General features: G+C 45.7%; 1 protein-coding gene across 1 annotated transcript in view; it reads right to left on the reverse strand.

The window, feature by feature from the left end:
• The window catches only part of tmem209 (transmembrane protein 209), a 30,453-nt gene extending 22,438 nt beyond the window's left edge, over positions 1-8,015 (reverse strand). Inside the window, exons 1-4 of the mRNA XM_060842733.1 lie at positions 7,743-8,015; positions 7,094-7,152; positions 4,091-4,222; positions 2,343-2,584 (exon numbers count right to left, since the gene is read on the reverse strand). Coding sequence (XP_060698716.1) covers positions 2,343-2,584; positions 4,091-4,222; positions 7,094-7,152; positions 7,743-7,933 — 624 coding nt within the window. The 5' untranslated portion in view covers positions 7,934-8,015. The remainder of the gene's footprint in view (positions 1-2,342; positions 2,585-4,090; positions 4,223-7,093; positions 7,153-7,742) is intronic.
• Between the last annotated feature and the right edge of the window lie 2,821 nt (positions 8,016-10,836).

The following is a 10,836-nucleotide window of genomic DNA, read 5'->3' on the forward strand; positions in this document are numbered from 1 at the left end:
TGATTGTCTGTAAATCACAGATTCCCCATGATCAAGTGTTACATAAATGCGAGGCCATCCTGCTTATCTCGTCATATTTTTCTCAACTTTAGTGGCCGAGCTGAGGTCCTTTGTCCCTCACTTGGACTCCTCAAACCAATTTCTATTTATTAACATCCCTGCTTGGCAGAGAACCGTAGAAATAAAACTAAAGAAAGCAATTGTTGCCTTAAGTCAAAAGGGTCAATAAGAAGAGGCCATAATGTTAAGGCGAAGGTCAGGTGGTTTACAGGGGATTTGAGGTGAAGTTTTTAGCCCAGAAGGTGATGGTGGCAGTAGGACTTGGAATGCCCAGCGGGGGGTGGCATTCAGGTGGGTATTCTTAACCTCAAAACTACTTGGATAAGCACTTATCATACCATTCAAGGCTATGGGCCTAGTGCTGGAAAGTAGGATTAGTGTAGATTTAGTGCAGTTTTGACAGTACAGACCTCATGGGCCAATGGGCCTCTTCTCTATTGTGTAACTCTATATGGAACTAAAGACAACACTACAATCTAAGCTGTCACATTCTTCTTGGTAATTTCAAACAGAAAACACACTATTCCAGTTTTACTTTTGCATTAAAAAATTGTCAGGGGTTCATATCAGCACAATGTTTGAAAGCAAAACAAAAACCCCTCCAATATATTCACTGTCCTGTGATAAGTTAATTCAATTATGATGGATATATAGGCAGTTCTCCTATAACACTGTAGTTGCATTCCAGTGAAACCTCGCTTAATAGAAATAATGAAGTCGATGGGAAAAGTTGGGTTAGGGGCAGACCACCAAAAAAAAAATCACTATCGTTAAAACAAAAAAAAATCACCCAAAAGTCTCATGCAAAATATACTACAGCCTGAGTGAAGGCTGAAATCATGTTTATGAACAAAAGTAAATTTAGCACAATATGTTTGGAAAATGTAAGAAAGCTGTTCTCTGTACAGCACCTCTATAGGTAGATGACATCAGCACGTGTGCAGAACAGCACGAAGTCTGACACTGATGTCGCGCATGCATGGCTACTGGCATGTGCGCAGGACTGTAAGAACACAGACATAAGCAATGCACTGGAAAGCTCATGAACTGATCCCTGCTGGAATCGTGCTATTGCCAAAGGTAAGCATTCTCCAAATTACAGTTGCCTAATTCTTCAGCGACATTATAGCCAAGCATGCGTTTCAACAGGATTATCATCCCAGAACTACCTGTACAGGATTAGCTTGCATCTGATGCTAGATTTCCTGGTTCTTGATACTACTCAATTTGAATCAGATCTGCAGTATAAAAAGGGGCTTGTTCTGAGAGTGACTGAAAAAAAGAGAGCTGGCTGTTTCACAGTTATAACCAGGTTATGTTTTAACGTCCATCTGTCTTTCAAATGGGAACATTATCTGCAAATGGATTTGCAGGTTTAAAACAAGGGCCAATCAACAGGAGACAGAGACCCAGCCACATGCTTCTCCATTAACGCGGACTCGGTGAAGGCCACAGAGAAGATCAGCCAATTCCAAAACCTGTGACCCTCTTAGTTTTTGAGAATATAAACTCACCAAGTCAATACAAGCTATTCTAGCCAGGACTCCCTTTGAAAATGCTGGGAACCTGGAAACTAAGCAGCAGATGGTAGTGTTATTAATAGAATTAGAATACCAGGAAAAACAGAAAGAGTGGGCAAATTACTAAGGAGAACATCTGTCAGCGAAGGTCAGGGTAGAAGAACATCATGTTCACCTGCTGTGAGAATAAAGCCAGCATGACCGAAGAATGGAAACACTCAATCATTGTGGTTACTGTACCTCATGCATTCACTGTCAAACATCAGAGATATAAAACAGCACATTCATTTTCATGTCTCTTTTGGGTGGGATGTGCTACTCACTGGTCAGTAAATGTGAAATGAAGTTGGATTGAGCAGGGTAGTTCAGTTGCAAAGAGAACAAAATTTCCTCAATGTCGACTTCAGCTCATAGGGCAGCATGCGTACCCCCAATGCTGAAGACTGGGTGTTCAAGTTACCGCTCAAGGACTTTCAAATGAGACGTTATTCGAAGACCCACTTTGATCAACATGCGGGTATAAAAGATGCTAAGGCACTGGAGGAGGAAGAGCTGAGAGCTCTCCCAGAGACCTGGTCAATATTTGTATTTTGTGACAAAAGATCTGATTATCACCACAATAATGAATACCGGAGCTTGCTGTGTGTTATTTGGCATCTGTTTCCCCCAACAGTTATAATCTAATCAAAGCAATTTAGAAGAGAGCAATTAAAGTTTAATACTGCGGATCATGGTTAGATTCCAAACTCCTTTCAAGTATACCGTATTGAAGCTGCTACTAGATGAGTACATCACTGAGGATGGAAAGGATCCACTGCCTGGCGGGGAAGGCGTTGGCCCACTCTGACTAAACCCTGTTACACAGCCAGGGCTGTACTTTGGGCAGGAGCCAAGTGGGCGTTGAGGGCTATAAGATAGTACGCTTTGTCCCTGCCCAGTGCCTGGTGAGGAGCTCTTGGGAGTGGATGGGGTGGCTGGTTTCTGCTGCGGAGTTGTCAGTATTGCTGAGGAGAGAAAGAGACAGGTTAATTACTCGAGCATCAAGCCTAGCTTGCCTCCCATTTTCAACTGTCCAGAAATTTGGAAGTAATCCAAAACACTACCTGTCTGTATGCATACCTTCCCCCATCCACCCATTATTCTGTTCACTATTGTTGCTCTTAGCTCAGCAATGCCGCAATTTAAAAATTCTTGCCCTGTTTACAGAACCTCTGTAGCCTGGTGCCTATCCATGACTTTCTGCATCCCACCAAGATATCTGCAGCAAAGCAGGAATGCACATTGACAATTATACCTTTAATATCTGGCCCTGAATCCTGCAATTTCCTACCTACATCACTTTTAAATCATCCTTAAAGAGCTACCTAATATCACCTTATATGGCTTGGTGTCAAATATAGTTTATTAAGAATTCCTGGAGGCACTGTGGATTATTTAACCACTATGAAAGTGCTATACAAATGCAAGCAGCTGTTGTTGCCTCCCTGTTGAGACTTTTCTCATCTCCAACCTATGGATTGTATCTCAGAAGCTTCCTCATTTATTTCAATGCTCACGAGAGACAACCTTCATGATCTTCTTCACTCTTATAGCCTCAGTGTTTTGAACTCGTTCCCCTTTTTTCAGACATGGATTCTTCAGCCCCTCCAAACCTTCCTCTCAGCCTCATTAATATTCCTTTACTCCTTGACCTCAATATGTAGAACGGAGAATTTAAAAGCAAGGAGCCAACTGTTAATTTGGTGCGAAGTTGCACCGTAAGTGTTGTGTATAATTTTGTCCAGCTGACAGCAGGCTGAAAATAAAAGCAGAAAAGGGACATGACAGACCGTAGGTTCATTTGGATGTGACAAGATTTCAGGACTAAGGGGCATTATTTTTAAAGTGCGAGCAGAAATATTTAAAAAAGACATGGGGGGTAATTTTGATTTTAGTTTTCCAGAGACTGGCTCATGTGTGGAATGAGTTTCCAGAGGAAGTGGTGGGTGCGGATGCAGCTACAAAGTTTAAAAGACATGAATAAATGTTTGAAGGGAAATGAGCCAAGCACAGACAGGCGGCACTAGTTTAAGTTTGGGATTACGGTCGGCACGCACTGGTTGGACCAAACAATCCGTTTCCGTGCTATATGATTCTGATTCCAAGATTAGAAGTGTCCACCAGCTCATATCTCAAACCACTGGCACTCCTTTGGAACAAAGTCGTCACACCTCAAATCTCTTCTGATCTCCTTCCACTGGGTTAAATAATGAGTTTAAAAAGATCAAAATATGAGGACAGAGGTTTTTGAGGGGTGTGTTGAAGTTGAAGAGGAGTCCCACATCCCGTAAGCCCTAAATCAGCATTGCAGGTCTCCACCCACCAAAACGTAAGATGTTTACTACAGAATTGTGCACAGAGCCCATTTTCGCCAGTTGCCTTGCTCAAACAGCAAAAGTGCTGTGAAACATCGAGCTGTCATTGCAGGTTCTCTCTTCCCCTACAATTCACTGAAACGGTGCCCAACCTACCTGGGTTCATCATTCCAAGCAGGGTTTGCTGCTGTGGGGTCATCACAAGGTTAGCTGGCACCACAGCACTCCTGAAGTAACACCAGAAATCAAATAAAGCATTCAGGCAAAATAAGGTGACCAGCACAAGCTCTAAATTGAGAAAGAAAAATTGGAAAGTCACAAGACATGCAATGAAGAGGCTAAACTACATTCAGGCTACACGATGCCACATTGGCTCCCAAGATAATAAAACGCCTTTTTTTAGCTGAAATACAAAATGGAGGCAATGATCTATCAGTAGGCTATGAATCTAGATTCACTGCTAATGTTTTGGGCACCCAGTTTTGAATCATAGAGTCATAGAGATGTACAGCATGGAAACAGACCCTTCGGTCCAACCTGTCTATGCTGATCAGATATCCCAACCCAATCTAGTCCCACCTGCCAGCACCGAGCCCATATCCCTCCAAACCCTTCCTATTCATATACCCATCCAAATGCCTCTTAAATGTTGTAATTGTATCAGCCTCCACCACATCCTCTGGCAACTCATTCCATACATGTACCACCCTCTGCTTGAAAACGTTGCCCCTTAGGTATCTTTTATATCTTTCCCTCTCACCCTAAACCAACGCCCTCTAGTTCTGGACTCCCCGACCCCAGGGAAAAGACTTTGTCTATTTATCCTATCCATGCCTCTCAATTTTGTAAACCTCTATAAGGTCACCCCTCAGCCTCAGACGCTCCAGGGAAAACAGCCCCAGCCTGTTCAGCCTCTCCCTGTAGCTCAGATCCTCCAAGCCTGGCAACATCCTTGTAAATCTTTTCTGAACCCTTTCAAGTTTCACAACATCTTTTCGATAGGAAGGAGACCAGAATTGCATGCAACATCCCAACAGTGGCTTAACCAATGTCCTGTACAGCTGCAACATGACCTCCCAACTCCTGTACTCAATACTCTGGCCAATAAAGGAACGCATACCAAACGCCTTCTTCACGATCCTATCTACCTGCGACTCCACTTTCAAGGAGCTATGAACCTGCACTCCAAGGTCTCTTTGTTCTGCAACACTCCCCATGACCATACCATTAAGTGTATAAGTCCTGCTAAGATTTGCTTTCCCAAAATGCAGTACCTCACATTTATCTGAATTAAACTCCATCTGCCACTTCTCAGCCATTGGCCCATCTGATCCAGATCCTGTTGTAAGCTGTCCACTATACCTCCATTTTTGGCGTCATCTGCAAACTTACTAACTGTACCTCTTATGCTCACATCCAAATCATTTATGTGAATGACAAAAAGGAGAGGACCCAGCACCGATCCTTGTGGCACTCCACTGGTCTCAGGGCTCCAGTGTGAAAAACAACCCTCCACCACCACCCTCTGTCTTCTACCTTTGAGCCAGTTCTGTATCCAAATGGATAGTTCTCCATGCATTCCACAAGATCTAACCTTGCTAACCAGTCTCCCATGGGGAACCTTATCGAACACCTTACTGAAGTCCATATAGATCACATCTACTGCTCTGCCTTCATCAATCTTGTTACTTCTTCAAAAAACAAAATCAAGTTTGTGAGACATGATTTCCCACGCACAAAGCCATGTTGACTATCTCGAATCAGTCCTTGCCTTTCCAAATACACGTGCATCCTGTCTTTCAGGATTCCCTCCAACAATTTGCCCACCACCGAGGTCAGGCTCACCGGTCTATAGTTCCCTGGCTTGTCTTTACTGCCCTTCTTCAACAATGGCACCATGTTTGCCAACCTCCAGTCTTCCGGCACCTCACCTGTGACTATCGATGATACAAATATCTCAGCAAGAGGCCCAGCAATCACTTCTCTAGCTTCCCACAGAGTTCTCGGATATACCTGATCAGGTCCTGGGGATTTATCCACCTTTAACCGTTTCAAGACATCCAGCACTTCCTCCTCTGTAATCCTGACATTTTACAAGGTGTCACCATCTATTCCCCTACAGTCTATATTTTCCATATCTTTTTCCACAGTAAATACTGATACAAAATATTCATTTAGTATTTCCCCCATTTTCTGTGGCTCCACACAAAGGCCACCTTGCTGATCTTTGAGGGGCCCTATTCTCTCCCTAGTTCCCCTTTTGTCATTAATATATTTGTAAAAACCCTAAAATTCTGCCATAGCAGATGATGGAATTTAAATTCAATTAAAACAACAGGAATTAAGAATCTGTTAATCATGAAATTGCCAACTGTTGGCTCACTAATGTTCTTCAGGAAGGGAAATCTGCCATTCTCACCTGGTCTGGCCTTCACATGACTCCAAACCTACAGCAATGCAACCCACTCAACTGCCCTGTGAAATGGCCTAGTAAGCCACTCAGTGCAAGGGCAGCTAGGGGCAGGCTGGCCAGCCAACGATACCCCGCAAGTAAATATTAAAAATTCAAAAACGGAATTCAGATTGAGTGCAGAATAGGGTACTTTCAGTGAAAATACAGCTCAGAACAGAAAAAAAGCAGCATGTCTACTCAGAGCCACTAACCAGAGGCTAGTGGTCTATATGAACAGAGCAGTAAGGACATGGAACATCAATGCAGAAATAGTTGGGGAACCACAACCCAAAATACCTTTCAAAAAGAAATAAACAATTACCTGAAAATTAAGTATTTGGTGTGGAATGAAAATGCATGCACAGCTTTATCAAAAGGTACCATTCCATGTGCCAAAAGTCTTTTCGGTGCAATAAATGCTAAAATATTCAGAGCCAGTGCTGAGATGAAGGGCCACATGGCCTCCTTCTGCAATTTATTTTTTTAAAAATATCTATTTATCTCATCAACCTATTTATAGAAGTTATTACAGACCTCTGGAGCAGGTGAGACTTGAACCTGAGCCTCCTTGCTAAGAGGTAGGGACACTATCTCTTCACCACTAGAGCCCTGCTAACCAACCAATGAATTTGAACAGTGCCAACTCAGAGCAGCTATACTGACAATTTGTTGGAGATAACATATCATCAAATAGGGTAGTTACTCACCAATGTACCATAGGGGCCAGTAGCTGATGTTGTAGAATTTGCACAGCAACTTGCCGGTCCTGCAGAATTAGATATTTTTTAAACAATGATAAACATTCACACCTCACTTTAAAGTAACACGTACAAGTAGCTGCAAGTCAAACAAAACAACTCAGACTGAAGTCCTCTGACAGAGTAAAGAATCCAGGGTCACTTAGCAGGATTACAAATTAAAGTCAACACACAGCCACAGAAGGGAATGTTAGGGCAAGTGACCAAAATCTGGGTTTAAAAGAGTGCCTGAAAGGGGTTGGGCAAGGTAACAAAGCAGAAAAGTATAATTCCAGAGTTTTGACACTCAACAGGAGGTATGCCCCAAATGGAGGAGCAATGAAAATCAAAAGTGTACAAGTCAGGGTTACAAATGTAAAGCTACATCACTTAAAACAGATCTGGTTACTGCTTTTTTCTGAGAGGTTGCCGTCCATAAATAGACTAGTGTTTCCCACATTAAGACGGTTCAAAACTAGATCAAAATGCCTGTGAAGCACATTTGGCTGTTCCCTGGTTATGAAAGGCGCCATAGTTTAAGCAGAGTGAGAGTTCTAAGTTATTAAATGTTCCCGACAGGAGAGAAAAATAAAACAGAAATCGAGGAAAACCCACTGACATTTCCATGTAGACCATTCCAGCGAGTCCTACGTTGAGCAAGCCCCAGAGCAGCATCACCTTCCGGGCTTGTGCCTCCTTCCTCATCTGGATAGTGCGGTCTATGAGGGCAGTGCCAGAGACCCCGTTCCCCACTGCGTTCATTCCTGTCGGCAGTTTAACCGGAATAAACCGTGCTTTCCAATCCCACATCAACACCACAAAGGCGCACGGTGAGCAACTAAAAACACTCCACCATTACTCACTCACTCACTCCACGTTCCCTCCACCGGCTCGACCGCCACCGGAAACTAAATTACACACTTCCGTTCACCAACACCGAGACCTGACGTCAGGCAAAACGTGTTGAACAAACGCGGGAAGTTTACCACGTGCTTCCCTGACCCTTGACCATCCCCTGGACACACCCACTGCCCCATGACCCATCCATGGACCCATCTTCTGACCCTTGCACACACCCACTGTCCCATGGCCCACCTATGGACACATCCTCTGACCCTTGCACACACCCACTGCCCCATGACACACCCATGGACCCATCCTCTGACCCTTGCACACACCTACTGCCCCATGACCCATCCATGGACCCATCTTCTGATCCTTGCACACACCCACTGCCCCATGACACACCCATGGACCCATCCTCTGACCCTTGCACACACCCACTGCCCCATGGCCCACCTATGGACCCCCCCCCCGACCCTTGCACACACCCACCGTCCCATGACCCACCCATGGACCCATCTTCTGACCCTTGCACACACCCACTGCTCCATGACCCACCCATGGACCCATCCTCTGACCCTTGCACACACCTACTGCCCCAGGACCCATCCATGGACCCATCTTCTGACCCTTGCACACACCCACTGCCCCATGACACACCCATGGACCCACCCTCTGGCCCTTGCACACACTCACTGCCCCATGACACACCCATGGACCCATCTTCTGACCCTTGGACACACCCATGGACCCATCTTCTGACCCTTGCACACACCCACTGCCCCATGGCCCAACCATGGACCCACCCTCTGGCCCTTGCACACACCCACTGTCCCATGACCCACCCATGGACCCATCTTCTGACCCTTGCACACACCCACTGCCCCATGACCCACCCATGGACCCATCCTCTGACCCTTGCACACACCCATTGCCCCATGACCCACCCATGGACCCATCTTCTGACCCTTGCACACACCCACTGCCCCATGGCCCACCTATGGACCCTACCCCCCTGCCCCATGACCCACCCATGGACCCATCCTCTGACCCTTGCACACACCCACTGCCCCATGACCCACCCACGGACCCATCTTCTGACCCTTGCACACACCCACTGCCCCATGGCCCACCTATGGACCCTACCCCCCTGCCCCATGACCCACCCATGGACCCATCCTCTGACCCTTGCACACACCCACTGCCCCATGACCCACCCACAGACCCATCTTCTGACCCTTGCACACACCCACTGCCCCATGGCCCACCTATGGACCCTACCCCCCTGCCCCATGACCCACCCATGGACCCATCCTCTGACCCTTGCACACACCCACTGCCCCATGACCCACCCACGGACCCATCTTCTGACCCTTGCACACACCTACTGCCCCATGACCCACCAATGATCCACCCTCTGACTCTTGAACCACCCCCCACAGCACCTTAGACCCACTTCCTGTCACTTGAACAACATCCCCTCAGACTCACCACAGCATCATGGACCCACCTACTTTCTATTGAACCACCACCACCACTGTTCCCTGGATGCCCCCCAGAGCACAGTGGACCCACCCCCTGACCCTTGAACCACTCCCCTTTCCCATGCCCTTTCAACCACCCCCATAGGACCTTTGACCCACCCCCTGCCCCTTGAACCAACTCCCACAGCCCCTTTAACAGCTCCCCACCCCCCCTCCAAAGCACCTTGGACCCATCCCTTGTCCCTTGATCCACCCCACTGCAACAGTTCAGAATTACAACCCAGCAAACAACTCCTATTGCTTAACAAACAGGTCTGGAACTCAGATGATTTGAGACCAGGAATTGTGTTCTGAATGGGTTATCTGCATCTGTAGTGTTCAGCAACTGTCGTCCACTGTAAGGAATTTGTTTCTTTAGAATTAGCTTTTCCATGAGCATACTAATACAGTTGGTGTCTGTGGAATAAAGTATGACTGATCTGGAAACTTAATGCATCCCAAGTGCTTTTCTTGCATTACATTTGGAAAATCATAGTCAATATGCCCACCATCTAACACATAGGCCATTAGGTCCTGCCAATCTATCAGATTTTAGTTTGTTGAGCTTTTTTAACACTTTTTCTTAGTTCAAATCTTATCATGGCCTTGATTCAATAACAAGAGCCCAATAAAAGAGAAATTGGCCAGGTACCTCAACAAGTAGTCCTGAGAAAAATTAGGTCAATGGGGTTTAAGAGAGAAACCGTGGATCAAACATGAAACCGAGGAAGGTGACCTTGGTTGTCTAGGATTAATCGTAGGAACATTGTGAACAGGAGGAGCCATTCAGAGTGATGCCATCACTGACTGAGGTTACCATGAAAGAAAAACCAAAGAACTGCAGATGCTGGAAAGCAGAAACAAAATCAGAAACTGCTGGAAAAACTTAGGTATGGCAGCACTTGTGGAGAGAAAGCAGAGTGAACATTTTGAGTTCAGTGAATCTTTTTCCTATCCACAGAAGCGAAACAATGTGGCGCTGGAAAAGCACAGCCAGTCAGGCAGCATCTGAGGAGCAGGAGAGTTGTCGGAACGTCAACTCCCCTGCTCCTCGGATGCTGCCTGACCGGCTGTGCTTTTCCAGCACCACACATTTTGACTCTTATATCCAGTATTTGCAGTCCTCACTTTGTCCTATTCACAGATGCTGCCAGACTGGCTGAGTTTTTATTTTCAGCAATTTCTGATTTTGTTATCATAAAGAACTAGCCTTCTCAACTCCACCCCTCACAGGAGGCATGGTGATTTTCAAGTTAAATCACCCACAAGTCATATCTCTCTCAACAGAGGGTAACACTATGGTCTGATAGGACTATGGTGACTTTGCCCTATACCATTTAGCTGATC

The sequence above is a fragment of the Hemiscyllium ocellatum genome, chromosome 23 (assembly GCF_020745735.1).
Source record: "Hemiscyllium ocellatum isolate sHemOce1 chromosome 23, sHemOce1.pat.X.cur, whole genome shotgun sequence".
Taxonomy (NCBI): Eukaryota; Metazoa; Chordata; class Chondrichthyes; order Orectolobiformes; family Hemiscylliidae; genus Hemiscyllium; species Hemiscyllium ocellatum.